Source organism: Monopterus albus, unplaced genomic scaffold (assembly GCF_001952655.1).
Source record: "Monopterus albus unplaced genomic scaffold, M_albus_1.0 scaffold154.1, whole genome shotgun sequence".
Classification (NCBI taxonomy): domain Eukaryota; kingdom Metazoa; phylum Chordata; class Actinopteri; order Synbranchiformes; family Synbranchidae; genus Monopterus; species Monopterus albus.
Window position 1 is genome coordinate 781,816 of NW_018128034.1, and position 19,147 is coordinate 800,962.

Below are 19,147 nucleotides of genomic sequence, written 5' to 3' on the forward strand. Positions count from 1 at the left end.
CAGGTGGACTCTATTTACTAACTAGGTGACTTCTGAAGGCAGTTGGTTGCACTAGATTTTATTTAAGGATAGAGTAAAGGTGGCTGAATACAAATGCACGCCACACTTTTCAGATTTTTATTTGTAAAAAATCCTGAACACCACGTATCATTTTCCTTCCACTTCACAATTATGCGATACTTTGTGTTGGTCTATCACATAAAATCCCAATAAAATACATTAAAGTTTGTAGTTGTAATGTGACAAAATGTTGAAAAGTTCAAAGGGTATGAACACTTTTGCAAGGCACTGTAAATATCAGGGACAGGGACAACTATGCAGTATAATGGGGAGATGTCAATCAATGCAGGGACAGAAAACATGGCTGCACACCTGATAAGCAGCCTACTCCGCTGTGTGTTGTGCTTTTGTGTAAATATCAAAGCTGTCAGCCCAACGTGGACTATGCTGCTTTAAAAGGTATCAAATTGTGATGTGTGAACCAAATGAAACTGCAGCCTCAAACAAAGTACAAGAGAAATAATGAATAAATCCACAGCAAATGTCTTACGAAGATTTAATGTACATTTATTCTTAACACGTAGAACATATAGTATAAAGATTTCATACTGAATAAATGATATTCATTAAGCCAAAAAAAGGAAAAAAAGAGGAATTTACATCAAGTTTTTAGCTACATCATCTGAAATACAAATATGTAGAATCCGCATCACTGGAAACAAAAATAAACAAAATAGTTTCTTCATCAAGGTCTAGTTTGTCATTTATGAAGGAGCTCAAATGAAACCGCAGACATGATTTTTGCTGTATTCTCTACATCCAGACCAGAGCCAAACTGAAACCTGAAGTTGTGTTTGTTGGGGGTGGTGCTGGACAGCGGCTAAACACCCCACCACCCCTCAGAGCAGGATATGAGCAGGGCGAAGGACCAACATAACGGAGAGGGTGGGCCGTCAAGTAATCACATGGCCTACTTGATGCAGGGAAACTTGTAATCATCAAAGGTTAAAAACAGTGAAGAGCAACAGAAGTTGAGAAAGAGAGAGAAGTGTAATGTACAACATCATATATACACTGCAGCTTGGACTGCATCTAGATCTGAGGACCAGTCCTAAAGAGGTGACTTTTTAATATAAGGGTCAAGTCATACAATCAAGGGACAAAGAGAAGAGGTCGGGGTGTTGTAGGTTCACCATACTTTGGGGGAAAAGCCATTTTCTCTCTCCAGATGAACTAAAACCGATGTTTAAAAACTACAGTTTGCTGCCAGGCCAGCGTATCTCAGTGTGAAACAGTATTATTACAGTATGTTTACAGTTTTTAAGGTGTACAGTACAGAAAAATGTCCTACAATCTACTGCACAGGCCTCCCATGACAGATGTTCACAGCCAATAATGTCATTCCTGTGGGGCTGAGTATATAGCATCCAAAGTTACAGCAATTATACCACACCACAGTCCGTGAGTCTATGTACTGTAGCCTCCAAACATGAACCATAATATTGTTTAGTCCGTGCCCTCGTCCCCTGCTGACCCCCAGAGGGAGAACGCAAGCACATATTTCCCCCAAACTCACTGTAAACGAGACAGCAACTTTGGTTAGTTTTTTTATTTTTTATGGAGATTTTTCTTTTCATTAAAAAAAGTTCTTTCTGCAGGGGCAGTGCCCTCCGTCCTATGCCTGGGTCCAGATCTGCTCTTCTCTGCTAGTATCATTCCTTTTCTGATGTTTAAAACCCACAGTCCCTTCATGATAGTTCTTCCATTAGCGAGAAGAGGGGTAGAAAGACAGTGGAGTCCGAGGTGATTTTTGCATAAATTAAAAAAAAAAGGACAGTCAGTTTTGCTCTTTTCACTCACACGCAACAGACAGCCAGCCAGACACACACACAAAAAAGGGTGAGGGGTAAAGACGCAGAGCTGAAGCCTCTCCACGGCTGTCATGACTGGCCAATCAGAAACAGTACATCACAGATCACTTGGGACACCAGAGAGTTCATAAGTGGCGACACCGAGATGTCCAGTAGCCGTGACTCGTACAAAGTGAACTCAGAGTGGTTTTCCTCTACCTTAGCCAGGGCGTGCAGGGCTCGGGCCGCCCGCCGCATCATGTCCACACTGGTGGGCTCAAACTGGGGTGCACCCTGCATTTGTAACAGGGAGCTCTGGCTCTGCTGGTACTGTGTGGCAGCTAGGCTGTCCTCCAGGAAGCCCAGCAGGTTACCCACACTGCCTTTCTGCACAGCGATAGCCCGTGCTGCCAGGCTGTCACCCTGGGCCAGATTAGCCAACAGCACAACTGCCATTTCCCGGCAGACGGCCACCTTGCGCTCACCGACCAGACGCACCAACGAGCCGTAGAGCTTCTCCAAGCGGCTGAATGGTGGCGTTGCCAGTATGAGGTCGACGTTGTTGTCCTGGATACTGAGCTTGCTGAGGGTCTCGAGCACCAGTCTCTGTGGGGACAGTGAGCCGTGGGGCCCCAGGGTGGGGAAGGGGTCCAGGGCCTCCGCCGAGGGGCAGACAGCCCAATGGAGCAGGCCATCCAGCAGTGGCAGGCATATACTCTCTGGGTAGATGGAAAGGTCCAGTTGGCCTGAGATGTTTGCCAGTGTGACTAAACAGTTCTCCCTTAACACCTCGAGGCAGTCCCACCACCACTCATCTCTTTCGCAGCTCACGCCTTCATCTTCCTCTTCCTCCTTCTCATAGGTGACTGGTGCCTGTTTGCGTTCAGGGTGCTTGTGGTGGAGCAGCACCAGGTGGCCTAGGAGCAGCAGGAGGCCTGGATGTTTTGACATCTCCAGGTCGTTCCCAGGGACAAAGGAGAGGCTGCGCACTATGTTGGAAACACAGATGCATCGTCGAGCTAGCGAGTCCTGCCAGTCCGACAGAGTGCTGAGCGGTGTCTCGTCCTTGCTGTGAGGCTCATCCTCCAAGATTTTGACATTGCGGCGGCTCTGGAGTTCGGGGTTGATGCTGAACAGAAACTTGCCATTCTCCTTCTGCTCCTCTGCGCCTCCTCGAACCACTTCCTCTGTGACCGACCCTGGGCGGGCAGAGAGCACATCATCGATGGTGGCAGTGACAGGTGTGCCAATGAGAAGAGGAGGAGGAGAGGTTTTCTCCACAGGAGACTTCTGAGGATCAGAGGATTGCAGCGGCTGCTGAGGCTTATCCTCCCTGATGGACTTGGATTTCTCAGGGTTTTCAGCTGGTGTCTCAGGCACATGGACCTTCTTGCGGCTCTCAGTGGCTGTTGGTTTATGTTTCTGCTGCTTGACAAGGTTCATCTGGCTCTCAAAATGGGTCTGGATGTGTTCGGTAGTGTCACCACCACCAATGCTCCAGTGTATCAAACCACTGTCAAAGCTCTGCCGCTGCCCAAGCTTGGAAGAGTGGTTGACCAAGAAGGGGTTCTTCTTCCGCACTAACTTGATGGGGAGTTTGTCAAACTTGCTAGCCTGTTTGGGCTTTTCTGAGTGCAGGTTGGGGTCTGGGAGGGTCCTGGAGGTAGAGGTACTGGGTTCCTTGATATTAAACTCCCTTTCCTTCTCCTCTTCCTCATCCTCTGAAGACTTGCCTTTCTTGGAGCTCTCCTCCTCCTGTTTCACTTGAACCAGAGGGGAGGGATCTGGATTGGTCTTTGATTCCTCTGCCTCCTCATCCTCTTCATCCTCTTCATCTGTATCCATGTCCTCACCTTCCGGCATGGGAAATTCATCATCAGAGTCCTCAGTAGCATTGGGATCTATTAGGGTGCGCTGGCCAGGGTCTCCTACTTCGTACTCCTTTAAGATGCCAAAGAGCTCAATGAGGCAGCGTCTAAAATACTCCACCACCAGCTCCAGGAATCCAGGCAGCTGAGAAACCAGAGAATGGTCACTAAGACTATGAACTTTTATACACAGTGTGACAACAAAATAGATTTTTGAGACATGGGTTGGTGGAACTTACTTGACATAAGTTAAAAGTAGAAATGCTGTTGTCGTCATACAGTAAAATGTTAATGGTGTCCAAGGCCCAGGTGCTTTCAGCTAGTAGGCCCGACTTTAGTGACATCATCACCCTCCAAGCCTCAGGTGTGCCTGTGATAAAACAGAAACAGAATGAATCCAAATCAGTGTGATCATCACCACTTAACTGGATCACTGATCTGTAGCAGCAGGTTAAATCTTCCTAAATATACATTTCAACTGAGCAGCCTGTATCTGACGACTGATTCTAAAGTAAGACTTCCCAAAGCACAGAGGAGTATCAAATGGCAAATTCAGGTCATCAGACATATGGCTGGCAGCAATTAGTGCTGTGCCCATTCACTTAAAGAAATGGTCAAGCATAGCCCTTTCGACAGCGGTTTACCCACCACTGTTGTCAATAGGCAGTTTGTTGATGCAGTGCTCGTCTGTTTATATCATATGCATATATTACCTTATATACATATGCATGTCTATTGAAAATACAGAGCAAGACACAAAATGAAAGCCGTGTACCAATGTCTTTCATGGTGAGCCGCTTGCGAGGCTTAAGGTGGGGCTGGGTAGCTTCAATAGAGCCTGGAGGGAAGGCCACATCTCGCCTGATCATGGGCTGCTGCACAGGGGCCTGGCCAATATGGGAGGCGGGTACTGGAGGTCCAGCTTTCTGCACCTTAATGCCCGGATGCATGTATGGAGACTTGCTGGGTGATGTCCTGTTTTCCATGGGCCGTGGCATGGGTGCTGGACTTGACACCTGAGGAATGTGGTTCTGGGGAGTCTGATAGGTGGATGGCAATGGTCTGGCCATGGGAGGTCCAGAACCACCGGGACCAAACGGTGCCTGCCGCTGGTTGCTGTGGCCAGGCCACTGGCCTTCGTGGTTCATACGTTGATCTGATGACATTATCTCTTCTGAACGGTTAATGCCATGGTATCCAGGGCCCTGACCAGGTACAGGAGGTCCCTGTCGGTTGGGATAGCTAGGGTAACCCATCTCATTGCGGCCTTGCCACATCGGACCCTGGGGACCATCAGGACCTGAAGGCACGGTGCTTGCCATCATCTGGGGTGGCATTTGAGACTGGGAGTTGGGGCCTACAGTTGACAGACCTCGGTCCCTGCCAAAGGGGAAGGGGAACTGGTTCTGTGGGCCTGGTGGTCTGCGATCCCCTCCAGGGTATGCGTTGTACTGGTTATACATGTCCTGTTGGCCCTGGGGTCCTGAGGACTGGGGTCCTGGCTGCTGCTGACCACCATAGGGGACGTTGTACATTTCTCCCTCATGGCGCTTGGCGGGGGGGCCATACCCTCCATCTACAGGACGCTTGTAGTTCTGTTAGCAGACAACATTCAACAATCAAGTGTCACTACACAATGTTGTATTTTTAAATGTTTTTAAATTCAAAAGCACATTGCAAAGGTGCAGGGAGAAAGAGAAAGAGGGAGTATGACATGCAAAAAAGGTCATAAAAATTTTGTACAAAAACATCTTAAAATGTTTTCAGAAGGGAAGTAAGAATAAGAACACTGTAAATGCCAAACAATATTCTTACAGGCTGCTGCTGTGGATACATTCCTGGCTGCTGATTTGGGTAAGGGCCACCAGGGGGAGCTCCTTGGACAGGGTACTGATTCGTATAGGAGTCGTGCCTGAAAACAATAACAAAAAATTCACACCATTAGGTTTCTTCTTTTCATTAAGTGCACAGACAATTTTAGTATGAAACTGCAAAGCTGATAACCCTGCAGACTTCTAGCACAATCACTGGCAAAATGCCAGAAAAACAGCCATTCTTCTCCTACTACAGACCAATCTTAGCACAGGATGGTACTGACCGTTGTTGTGGTGGAGGGCGGCTGGGTGAGTACATCCCTGTGTCGGCTCCAGATGGTATCATGTTGGGCTGAGGAGCTCCTGGTCCCATGGTGCTGTCAGGGCCCATGCCGGGCTCCTGTCTGTAAAACCAATAAACAGCAATCAGCAGTTGATTTGACTTAACTGGATATAAAAATGGACAAATCCCAATCTTGTCAAACACTCTGTCACCATTTTATGTATGATGAATGTAATTATAACATCATTCTGACCACTTGGCGAATAATGCAGTATGTTTACCTTCGGTCATATCCGTAAGGGTACTGTTGCCTCTGACCCATCTGCATGTTGCCAATAGGGCCGGGCGGGCCTCTGTTATACTGTTCTCCCATCCCACTGTTGGGCCCTGGTGGCATGAACTGCTCTCCAGCTTATGAAGAAAAAAAAAACTTGTTAGTTTGAGCTTTAACAAAACTCCTGCAGCTTCTGGCTTGGTTGCTTGGCTAGTGCTCACCTTTCCTCATGCCACAGAAGGGGTCCTTGTTGGATTCATAGGGACCCATCCGACCCATCATTTCTGGGCCACTCATTCCAGGCTGGAAGCCCTGAGAATTAGGAGTCATGGCATTCCGTCGGGAAAACGCTGGGTCCCCACCATCAGCAAACGGGTCCTGTAGATTCACACTAGTCCTGCAGGAAGGCAAGAGCCTTTTAAGTGAAATGTTGAGTTCCTATGTATCACATATCACATATGACAGTAAAAAATGCCATCAAATTTCTTTTTCAAACATACATTTTAAGAGACATTTAAAACAGTGTGGGGACAATGTGTAATGAATTTATCTGCTCTATTTAATCTACAGTTTTGGGAGACATTGATATTCCTGTACTTTATATTTTACATAGTTTTCATTTTTGAATGTTTTACAAAGTCATTTTCTTTTAATGTTTTTATACTCCTCTTCAAAACTTAATAAGTTGGCTGATTGTGTGGATATTTTAATATGACTTGGGATTACACATCTTAAAAGCAAATTTTCCTGTTTGTTGTACTCCCTCAGCAATGATCAAGTCTTGCCATTGGGATCACTTTCATTTTATTGTGATGACTCCTGATATTGATAACATCATAGAAACACAATATTGTGGCCTCTAACACGTACCTGACGCCAGGCATTGGAGGCAATTGTGTGTGGGGGGTGGACGCTGGGGTGGGGGGCTTTAGGTCTCCCCCCTCTGCCATTGAGCTACTGGTGGATTGAGGAGTTTGGGGTCCTTGCAGTGATCCAGAACCAGCTGCAAAACAAGGATATACACACACTCAGTAGTGGGGAAACAGCTATCAAGTAAATGGTCTTCTACTTGTACACTTTACAGCATAGAAAAGTGTTCATAAAAGTGTTCTCACACTACTTGGCCATTCACCCATTCGCACTCTCAAATGCTCACACATTCACACCCCGGTGCCATCACTGGGAACAACTGGGGATTCAATGTCTTGCTCAAGGACACTTCGACAAGTTGACTAGACAAGCCAGGAATCAAACTGCTAATCCTCTGGTTTGCAGACGACCCACTCTACCTCCTGAGCCACAGTCTGCAGAAGTCAAAGATTGCAGAGACGACATTGCCTCCCACTCTCCTCACCCCAGGAATTAAGGTGAGACTTGGTAGTCGATAGTGAGGCAGGATAGGCTGGGGGCTTTCAGAACACATGCTGCATTTGGCAATCCTACAACCCCAAATCAGAAAAAGTTGGGATGGTATGTAAAATCTAAATTAAAACTGAAAATAGTGATATGTTAATCATCTGTGTCCTGTATTACATTGAAAACAACTTGATTTGATACCTCATCAATGTTATTCTTTATTCAGAATAAACACTCAGTTCGATTCTGATGCCTGCAACACATTCCAAAACAAGTTGGGACGGTTGCAGTTCAGGGCCAGTAATGAGGTGAAACATTGAAATGATGATTCCATGTGAACCAGGTGATGTCAACAGGTGACTGCGTCATGATTTGGTACAAGAGTGGCATCCAGGAAAGGCCGAGCCCTTTAGGAGCAAAGATGGGCCGAGGACCAACAGTTTGCCAACATATGTGTGAGGAAATTATTGAAATGTTTAAAAACAATGTTCCTCAAAGAAAGATAGGAAGAGATTTGGATCTGTCACCCTCTATGGTGCAGAACATCATTAAGACAGTCAAGGAATCGGAAGGGATTTCAGTGTGTAAAGGACCAAGCCTGAGCTGGATGACCGTGCTCTCTGATCCCTCAGACGGCACCACATCAAGAATCGTCACTCTTCTTTATAAGATGTAACCACATGGGCTCAGGATGACTTTGGCTCACCTGTGTCAGGCTCTACAATACGTAGTTACATCCATAAATGCTGCTTAAAACTGGACTGTGCCAAAAGGAAGCCCTATGTCAACAGTGTCCAGAAGTTGACTGCTCTGGGCTCTGAGGCATCTGGGATGGACACAGTGGAAGCGTGTACTGTGGTCAGATGAATCAGTGTTTCGGGTCTTTTTTGGAAGGAATGGACACTGTGTGCTCTGGACCAAAAGACAAAAAGGACCATCCAGACTGTTAGCAGCAACAAGTCCAAAAAGTCAGCGCTGTACAGAGGAACAGAGATTATGTCGATCTGACTGGCTTCTGAGTGCACAGCAAGTGAAAATGTGCTATCCACCAGTTCATCACAACATGCCAACCCCTCCACCCCCTGATAGAGAAAGGGGGTTGAGAGTGGGTCTTGGAGCCACCAGGAAACAAAGATCTAAACCTTGACTCTGACAGGTTACTGCCTGGCCTGTATGAGGCAACTACTTGAGTCTGTGTGCTTGAGAGTGAGTGATTAGTTGTTTGTGTTTTGTGTGTGATAGTAGCACTCATCCTTAACTTCAGCTCAGGACTTCTCACCATTAGCACACAGTCTGATGACTCACACGTTTCCATTCATTAAACTGGCATGCACACAGAACACACGGGGGTCACTGGCAGGTCACATTTATTCACATTTTCTCACGTCAGCCTCTTTGCCTCTATAGCGCTCGCTCACACACACACACACACACACACACACACACACACACACACACACACACACACACACACACACACACACACCGAAACTGGCCCCCCCTGCCCTCCCCCATCCTCCCTCTGGGCAGGGATTTCCCTCTACTAAAGATGAAGGGAGGAAAGGGGAGGGGAGCAGAGAGAGGATCACGTGTGGATGAGAGAAAAAAAAATGTTGTAGAGTCAGAGAGAGAAAACCGTGTGACGTACACACACAAACCTCTTCCCCCATTCATCATTTCTGGCTCAGTACTAATCTCCAGGGAGTGCTGCCTTGCTTCTGTAGCCCTGGGCCAGGCACCAGGCAGCGAGGACATGCCACTGACACGGCATCGCTATCAACAAATCACCTCCTGCCCCATGCTGCCACTCGCCCCCCTCCCCGGCTCTTCCTCCATACTAACTAGAGGGTTGATGTCAACTGACAAGCGCCCTGATGTCTCCTGTAACAACACCCTGTGCTGACTCAGTGCCCCATGTCTGACAGCCTGGGTCTCAGCCAGACTGAAGTAGCACATGGTTCTTCCTGGTGTGCCCGCTTCTGGAAGCTATTACACGAGTCCCTCCAAAGCTTCTAGTTGACAACGTGGTCTTGAGACCCCCTCCCCAACATGGGGTATAACTGTCTACCAGTCACACTGACTTTTACACAACACAGAGTTCATTGAAATATCTGGCATGCTGGTTGCATCACCTCTTGCACAAAAACCAACATGGGGGAGTCTGAAAAGACAAGACTTTGGTCATGTCCTGTGCAAATGTCAGCGAGCATTCCCCCAAGAGATATAATCACAGAACTGTCTGGAAGTGCACTTCTGTGGTTTACAGCTACACATCCTTCATTCATAACTAGTCCAACACACGCCAAAACAGCAGCGATTTATGGAGAATATGCCTCATGCAGGAGATGACAAACAATGGTCTATGAATGGCTTTTAACATTTCAATCAATAAGATACAATAAAACTGACTAGTTTATAGGCAGATGTGAGGCAAATAAAGCAATGATGTATTTTACAGAAACCCAGGAGGAAAATAAAACAAGCTTCCAATCATTGAGATTTGAGTGCCACTGCTCACCTGGGCTGGGAGGCTGGATCTTTGCTTGGTTCTTTTTTGTGTCTGTGTTGAAGAAGTCTGGGGGTGGGTCCTCGCCACGCTCAATCTTACACTCGAAGGCGTACAAACACTGGATGTACTGTTTTTTGAGTGAACTGGCTGCGCTGCTTGATGTGCCCACGTTCAGGTTGGTGGCCAGTTCCCTCCACTTCTTGTTCTTGTTCACCTGGTGGGCGACAGTAAAAGGAGGATTCTCACAAAGCTGCACACAACCGCTTCAGAAAAATGCCTGTCATGACATTCACATCCAATTCAAGTGGATTCCAGACGAACCTGGGTGAGGCCGCCGATCTCTTTGACAGACACATAGAGTCTGAATAGATCGAGAGGCTTACGGCCCACAGCAGGCAGGTTGTTCATGCCCATGGCCTTCTCCTCAGCAAAAGCCAGGTATCGGTCCACCCACATCTTTCTCTCTGGCTCTGGGCCAAGCTCGTACAGACGAGTAATCTTCTCATTGGTGATGGTGGAAGAGCTTGATTTCTTAAAGACCGATGATGGAAAGAATTCATGAGAATGGAGGAAAAAAAGCTCTAATGAGCAACATGAACTTCATCATGTGGACTTAGAACTTGTACCTTTTTGGATTCAGGTTTGGGAGTCCCATCCACTTTGTTGTTTATTTTCTGGGTAGGGTTCATTTTGTCCACGCCAAACTCTGAACTGGGAGCCATTCCTGGTTGTTTAGGAGTAATAAGAAGGGGGTGTAAAAATACAGGATTTGCAGTCTATAAAATCATTTATGGACAAGGCTTTCAGGTCCACAATAGTGGTGCAACCACCTCATATGGGCTCCATTGCAGCTTACTCACCAGGGGTGTTGTTGGCCATGTTTGTCCCCATTGGGTATGGCCCTGGCGCTCCCTGGTTCATCATACCATGCATGCTGCTTGGACCATATGGAGAGCCTGCTCCTATCATGCCCTGGGTCATGTTAGGGTAGCTAGGTGGCCTTTAGGAGAAAATTCTTGTTTAGAGGGAAAACTGAGACACAACCAACTGATAAAACTGCATCACTATTACAAAGAAATTATATTTTGCAGTTCAGTCATCCTTTCATGCCATAACCAAGCTATACTTTTCCCTTGTCTTGTGCTCACTGTTTTCAGCTTATTCTGCAGGAAACATCAATTTATGTCACTAAGTGCCAATCCCACAAGTATCCCTCTGTAGGCTGAGCTGGCATCCTCACTGGTTAAAAAGCCCATGGCATGCTTTCTGTGTTTTCTGACTTATCTACAATGTTACAACAGTGAATTATCATCTTAAATGTGAGTGAAAGCTCAAAAATGAGGCGTACCTATGTTGCTGTACTTCTATGCAGAAGCAACTCGGTTTATACAAGTCTCACAAACTCACAAGACTTTTTTCTAACTTTTTCTTAAGTATTAACTGATAGTTGCTCATAATCTCCAGGCAGTTGCATATTCATGTGAGCTTGCCTGACATCCACTGGTGCCATTCTAAAAGCAGGATGTTTTTCAAATGCATGCACTTTTGTGGATATATTTTGCCTTCTGTTGCTGCACTGTGACCAGAGGATGTGGAGAAAAATACAGGGCCTGAAGTTACTGCATGTCCGGGAATGTTCATGTACAGGGATTCACTGTTTTACCTGACCAGGTCTAACCTACAAGCAGCTGGCCTGTGAAGCCCCCTGTGGTGGTGAATGATCAGGTCATCAACACTGGATTCCCCTGGAGCATAGTACCTGTTTTTTTTTTGTTTTTTTTTTTGACAGTGTGATGTGATGTCTTGCAGGTTAACAAGAGCACTCTAATGGTCCATGTTGTTATTTTCCATGCTACGTTACATGTTGGAATTAATTTCACTACTTTGTGATTGTATGTGGTCGTCTGTAATGCAAGAGATTTCTGGGGGAAGACGCTGAGATCACCGATTGGATTTAGCAACCCCGAAGTTTCCACTACTCGGTGGGATTTAACGGTAAGTTTAAAAAATAAAAAACATGTTGCATGTCTGTTAATGCATTGTCTTTATAACAGAGAGAACTGTTGTAAGGCTGGAGAAGTTACTATGTCTGCATTATGGCAGTTAAAATATGGGGTTTCTCAATTACCCACTTTGTTTAGTGTTGCACATCTCTTTTCATCAGTTGTTTATCTATCTATGGAGAAGAAATTCAAATTAATTAATGCTGTTGCAGTTCTTCGTGCTGTCCACTGTCATTCTGGCTCGAACATAGCAGGTAGGACTTGAGGTATTGTCAATGGCGAAAATGTAGCTTATTTGTCAAAGTTTTTTTTTGTTGATGCGGTGTTGTAGCTTCCCGACCGGCAACAAGTATTGTGCTCGTTCACAAACTATCCTCTCGTTGTGCTATTGGGTGTTATCGTTCTAAAATAATGACAGACTATTTGGAGTGATGGGTGCAAAGCTAATGTAAAAGTACCCAAGATTACACATTAAATGGCTGGAAATTAGCAAAATGAGCATGCCATGGGCTCTTTAAGGATGAGATTCACTATTCTCAGAGACCATCTCCTGCTCTCTCATTCTCTCCATGTTTCTTTTCTCTCACAGATAAGAGCTTGGTCTACTGCACGTGTCAAACTCAAAGCCCACGGGCCACATCCGTACAATTACATCCGGCCCGCAAAATCATTTTATATATCCTTTTTTTTAATGGCCCGGTGATATGAAGCGCCGATAACACACAAACAACAAATCCCATAATGCAGCGCAACAGCTGCCTTACCGAACGATAGGCTACCTGCAATCATTCCCGTGGCAATTACGTCAGATCAATCAAGCGTCTGTTGATGTATACAACCCTAATTTCAAGTCAAAGCTAGCCCCTAACAATGGCCAAGAGGAAAGTTGATTCTGAAAACAGAGCCTTTCTAAACCGGTGGGAGGCTGAGTATATGTTTACTGACATTGTCGGTAAACCCGTGTGTCTTATTTGTGGAGCTAATGTGGCTGTAATTAAGGAATATAACCTAAGACGGCACTACGAGACAAAACATCAGGACAAGCTGAAAAACGTGAATGAAGAGCAGAAGCTACAGAAGGTAGAGGAGTTGAAGAGGAATCTGACATCACAGCAGACGTTTTAACTAAAGCCAAATCACACAGTGAAACTGCTGTGAAAGAAGTTTTATTGGAGCAGAGGAGAAAATCAGCCCGGACATTTACCGAGGGAGAGTTTCTGAAGAGCTGCATGATGAAAGTGTGCGACGTCTTGTGTCCAGACAAAAAGGAGGTGTTTTCAAATGTAAGCCTTAGAAAAAATACGGTTACTGATTTTAAGTTCAAGTTTATTTATTTTGAAATAATATTGTATCCTGTCTGTTTCGATTCATATTTATGTTCAAAAAACGTTTAGTTTTAGTCTGTAAAATAAATGTTTATCCTGTTTGGCCCGTGACCTAAAGTGTGCTTTGAGTTTTGGCCCCTGTGTCATTGAGTTTGACACCCTAATGTACTCAATAATAATGCAAAAGGTAGGTTCCCATGTTTGAGAATAATGTGCCCCTGACAGTATGAAAAATATAGTTAACTAAAAAATAATGAATTGTGGAAAGTCACCTTTGCTTCAGCTTAATTTTGTATTAAAACTGACAACTTTTTAATCTTACACTATTAATTTGCAAGGCAGATCAAATTTTGTCTGCTAGTTTCGTTTGTGTATGAGGAGCAATGATGTTGGGGATTGAGCTAAAATTTTCTTTGAATACTTGATTCCCTAATCAAGTTGAAAATTATTTTGACAACAGATTCATTGTTCAAGTAATTTCTCAAGCAAAAACCCCTATTTTGGTTAGAGTGTTTGAGGATGTTACTATTCTCTGTGTTATACACTCACCTGTTATTACACCTGTATAGTTGTAAGCACTTCAATGCAACACTTCCACCTTGTGTGTGTGCCTCTGTATTTATGAAGCTTAAAATGTTTGTTTTTGGTGAAATTGTCATAAATGTATAAATAAATTCAGTTATATGTTTATTATTAATGTCATAGTTAAATATTGGACTACATTATATTTAGAGGTGTCTCTATATTTTTGTCCTACATACACGAGAGGATCAGAATATTAGGAACACCTCTGAATATAATGTAGTACATCTCACATGATAAACATTAACCCTGTTTCAGGAAAAGATGGAATATTTTGCATTTATTAATTCACTTTGAACCTTTATTTAAGTGACAAAAGGACAAAGAAAAAGTTTTCTGTGTTTTCACTGACTCAACTGCATTGACATTGCGAATACAATTATGCAGTAGGCAAGTGCGTTAGAATCGCATTGTGTCAACGGCACGTAAATTTGAACATCATCTGCATACATGTGAAAATGAACATTATGTCTTGATATGATTGAACCAAGTGGTGACATATATAAAAAAAAGAGTAACGGGGCCAGAATCGAGCCTTGGGGGATGCCTGAGGTAAGAGGGGCTATGGTCGAGGAAGAAACATCAATAATGACAGAAAAGGTTCTGCTGGACAGGAAAGAGCTAAACCAGTTTAGAACCACGCCTCTCAGGCCGACGAGGTGTTCCAATTGGGAGAGCAAAACTGCATGGTCAACGGTGTCAAAGGCTGCGGAAAGATCTAGAACTAGAATAACTGGGTGTTTGGCATCAAGGGCCATAGTAACGTCGTTATGGACCTTCATTAATGCAGACTCAGTGCTGTGACGGGACCTAAAGCCTGACTGAAACTTATTAACAACATCCAGACGATCCAGGTGAGACTGCAACTGGGTAAGGACGAGTTTTTCCATAACCTTAGATAAAAAAGGCAAAAGGGAAACTGGGCGAAAATTGGACAGAAGGGAGGGGTCGAGGTTGGGCTTCTTGAGAAGTGGCCTCACTATAGCATGCATAAGGGGGGAGGGGATCGTGCCCAACCTAAGACAGCGGTTAAGAAATATGAAATATTTTGGAATAATATTGTATCCTGTCTGTTTCGATTCATATTTATGTTCAAAAAACATTTAGTTTTAGGCTGTTCAATAAATTTTTACCCTGTTCGGCCCGTGACCTAAAGTGTGCTTTGAGTTTTGGCCCCCTGTGCGATTGAGTTTGACATCCCTGGTCTACTGCCTTCTATTCTGTAGCACATTCAGGCACCAAAACACATTACAAACATGTGGGAAGAATCAGTCATTTGTCATGGTCACACAACCAGCACATACAAGCAAGGATGGACACACGCACACCTATACATATATACACTCATTCAAAACATACAAAAGAAATCTCCCCAAGGTCAAACAGTCAAGTCAAGTGCTCCCTCATGTCTAATTGAGACTAATGTAGTCAGTAACTCTGAGCACTCACCTGTTGTGTATTGAGTTGGTGGGCCCATGGTGCATGGAGGGGCCACCATCCTTCCTGTTCATGCCTGGAGGGGGACACATGCCGGACCCCACCTGAGGAGGCATGCCAGCCATGTTAGAGCCAATCCCAGGACCATAAGGCCGAGCACCCATTTGCCCCGGGCCTATTCTGCCAGGTGGTATGCTTCCGTAAGGAGTACCACTGCCCTGCCCGGGCATGGGGTTCATGGGGCCACCCATACCAGGACCGCTGGGGTAATTGGCATTGGGCATCCCTGTGTAGCCCGGCTGCCTGGGGTAACCTGGAAGGGTCACAGATGGACAGACATTTAGATTACAGACTGCTATCTGCAATCATCTGATGGTGCTTTATGACATCCCACTGTGCCTTTCAACTTTCATCCAAAACAGAAATGTGTGGAAGAACTTCATTTCTCTCTGACAAGATAATGGGTTTTAGAAGTCCAGCTCTAAATGTACTTCCTTGCTGCCTGTGCTGACAAGCAGTCTGATGAAGCAGGCTTCATCTGGAACTTGCTGTTTGCTACTATGACTCATAGCAGAACCTCAAAGCTCACAGAAACTATCTGAGACTTCAAAGTGAAGTGATATAATTTCATAAATATGTGAAGTGAGAGGAAATGTCAAAGCTTTTTAAAAATCTGGGCCATCTACAAAACTGTTGGTCACAAGATGACAACTGTAAACTCATTCATGTTATTTTTAGGATTTGAAAAAAGCCCTGCATGAAATGACGGAACAAAGTGCACCACTCCACACCACACTATACCCTCCTCTCCTATTTTCTTAATACATGTAGGGAGCCTTTTACAGCAACATCACCAACACTTCTGCCCTGAGGTCTCACCTTGCGGACCATACTGGCCTCCCTGTGGCCCATAGTTTCCCATGGAGTTGTTCTGGGGATAGGGTCCCATCCCACTATGCATCTGGCCTCCTGAAGACTGGCGTGGAGATAAGGCAGAGCCAGGTTGTCCAGGGGACCCATATGGAGGCATCTGAGGGTTCCGCATGTAGACTGGAGAGGAATGACAGAGAGCACCATTAGATGCATACTTTATTTATAATAGTGTTGCACGATATACCGGTACTAGTATGGTACCGCGGTACTGAGGCATTTAAAATGGTACTATACTGCATTTGGATGGGACCGGTACTTGCAGCGCCGCCGGCAGCGCCCGTTATTTTTAGGATTTGAAAAAAGCCCTGCATGAAATGACGGAACAAAGTGCACCACTCCACACCACACTATACCCTCCTCTCCTATTTTCTTAATACATGTAGGGAGCCTTTTACAGCAACATCACCAACACTTCTGCCCTGAGGTCTCACCTTGCGGACCATACTGGCCTCCCTGTGGCCCATAGTTTCCCATGGAGTTGTTCTGGGGATAGGGTCCCATCCCACTATGCATCTGGCCTCCTGAAGACTGGCGTGGAGATAAGGCAGAGCCAGGTTGTCCAGGGGACCCATATGGAGGCATCTGAGGGTTCCGCATGTAGACTGGAGAGGAATGACAGAGAGCACCATTAGATGCATACTTTATTTATAAACACCTCCTGTAACAAAACAAATCTGTACCAGCTTAAACATGATTTTACCTAATGCATTAAGTAAAGAATCTAGCTCTTTACTTCCTCACAGACACACAGCAGCAGGGGGGATGCATACAGATGCAAACAATCAGACCTACAAGCTGCTTGCTTAGGATGGGCCACACATCCTTGCACTATTGGTCACTGAGCAGATGAGGGGTTTCTCTCAACTGGTTTTGATTATCTGTGTGCACACTCACCCCTGTCCTGGCCCATGTTTGACTGGTTCATTGAAGAGTGCATGATGCTGTCTGACTGGACACTGGGTGGCCGGGGAGGCATCTGATTACCTGCAGGGCAGCAACACAACCAAAGCTCAGGAACTTGAAAATGGGAACACGGGATGTTTTTGCCATTTTCTGCTTGTTCTTAAACTTCGACAATCCTGACCATCAAATGGCCACTTGCCATCAAATGAAAGCAAATGAAAGGAAAAAAAACACTTGACTTGAGAGACTATGAGAAATACCATGACATATATCCCATCCGCTGCCTGTGCCACTTGTTCTCCACAATAAGTTGTCGGTGGCATAGCAACTTGTGTTTCTCTGCCACCTGGATGGTTTACTAGCATTGTGTTCCCATCTGGCAAGTGGCTTCATGAATTACAAATATGATCCGTTGTGTTCGTGCGTGAGCAAGTTCTGGATTAAAACTAAATCTGTCTCCTGTCTGTTTGCTAGATGTTTCATAAAGCAACCAGCTCTACGCACTGAACGTGACACTGCATTATTTTGTCCAGTTAGGTTTTTGTAGCAGGTGTATATTTTACATTTAGAGGTCTTTGGCAGGTGGGTTAAAATTACTGCCTGTAGTTATTTCATAATGCATAATGTTACTCGCTTTCGCATATTTTCCTTAACATTTTGCATTTGTTCTGTGTCAGCAGGTTCTTGTCCCGTCAATAGTGCTGAAGCAGGGCATGGTTTTGGAGCACTTATTTGTCCATTGTTTTCTTTGCCATAAAGTTATATTAGTTATATTGCTGCAGTAAAGATTTTGAGTAATACATTTTGTGTTTGCATGTAGATTGAGATTCATTTGACAATTTCAGTGCTATTAAAAAAAAACTAAAAAAACTGAAAATACTGAAAGCCAAGTTGGCAACTGTTTTTTGCCGTTGAACACTGCACAAACACACACACACACATGTGTACTTCTATCTTTGTGAAGACACACAATGACATAATTCATTCCCTAGCCACTCGCCCTAACCTTAACCATCAGAACTAAAACCAAGTCTTAACCCTCGAATTGCTGTTGTGGGAAGTGGGAACTGGCCAAAATGTCATCACCTTCAAAAAATGTCCTCACTCTGTAGCAAAAACTACTTTTTTTGGTCCTGACTATGTACAAGAACACACACAAAACACTATAAAAAATGTACACTGTCCTGCTGATACTGCTGTGAAAACTACAACAAAGACATTTGTCATTACAAGGGCAAAAGGAAGACATTTTAAATTTCAGATAAACAGTATAAAACTATGTGTTAGTATTCTGTCTTTACCTGGTACAGCAGCAGGGGACAGAGGGCCAGTGCGGGAGGGGGTGACGCTGGCGGGGGAACCCACGGGTGATGGTGAGGGTCCGCGTATACCTGGTAAGTGGGGCGAAGTGTGTGGAGAGAAGGGAGACTGAGCAGGGTTGCTCTGCTCGCCCTGACTGCTAGACACCCCCGAGGTGCTGACGCCGGGGCTCAGGGCACCCTCTGTACCAGTAGGCAGGTCGTCGATAGAGCCCGACAGATCCTGGAACGAGAGGAGGAGCTCAGGGTCAGTGATAACTTTGGAACGTGAAGTTTTATCTTTTGACTCATTCTGGATAAAGAGTTATTTGATTCTCTGAGTACATAAAAAGTTTAGTGACCTCTTAAATATAAAAACTGAGGTAGTAGATTTGTACATTTAATTTCTTTTTCTTCTTTGAGTAAAACCATTTTTTTATGTCTCTCATTTATTCCCTTCACATCATCTTATGGTAATACTAATTTGAATCAAATTTGATTTTATGCACCATTTCAACAGTTTTTAAGGTAATTTGTCAATTAAATTTTTTTAGGTTTAAGCTATAAAATTACATATTTATAAGAGAAAACCATCAATTAAACAAATAATCCCCTGAACTGGGACCAATACCAGCTGACACTGGGCGAGAGGAGGGGTCCACCCTGGCCAGGTCACCAGTCTATCACACAGCTGACATGTAGACAAACAACC

General features: G+C 44.8%; 1 protein-coding gene across 1 annotated transcript in view; it reads right to left on the bottom strand.

Moving 5' to 3' along the window:
* Window positions 1-602: 602 nt before the first annotated feature.
* arid1ab (AT-rich interactive domain 1Ab) overlaps window positions 603-19,147 on the bottom strand; it is a 64,707-nt gene continuing 46,162 nt past the window's right edge. Inside the window, exons 5-20 of the mRNA XM_020614920.1 lie at window positions 18,439-18,679; window positions 17,129-17,218; window positions 16,666-16,836; window positions 15,314-15,614; window positions 10,815-10,954; window positions 10,581-10,678; window positions 10,276-10,485; window positions 9,964-10,168; window positions 6,960-7,092; window positions 6,311-6,486; window positions 6,097-6,226; window positions 5,817-5,936; window positions 5,534-5,630; window positions 4,494-5,313; window positions 3,958-4,088; window positions 603-3,863 (exon numbers count right to left, since the gene is read on the bottom strand). Coding sequence (XP_020470576.1) covers window positions 1,941-3,863; window positions 3,958-4,088; window positions 4,494-5,313; window positions 5,534-5,630; window positions 5,817-5,936; window positions 6,097-6,226; window positions 6,311-6,486; window positions 6,960-7,092; window positions 9,964-10,168; window positions 10,276-10,485; window positions 10,581-10,678; window positions 10,815-10,954; window positions 15,314-15,614; window positions 16,666-16,836; window positions 17,129-17,218; window positions 18,439-18,679 — 4,986 coding nt within the window. The 3' untranslated portion in view covers window positions 603-1,940. The remainder of the gene's footprint in view (window positions 3,864-3,957; window positions 4,089-4,493; window positions 5,314-5,533; window positions 5,631-5,816; window positions 5,937-6,096; window positions 6,227-6,310; window positions 6,487-6,959; window positions 7,093-9,963; window positions 10,169-10,275; window positions 10,486-10,580; window positions 10,679-10,814; window positions 10,955-15,313; window positions 15,615-16,665; window positions 16,837-17,128; window positions 17,219-18,438; window positions 18,680-19,147) is intronic.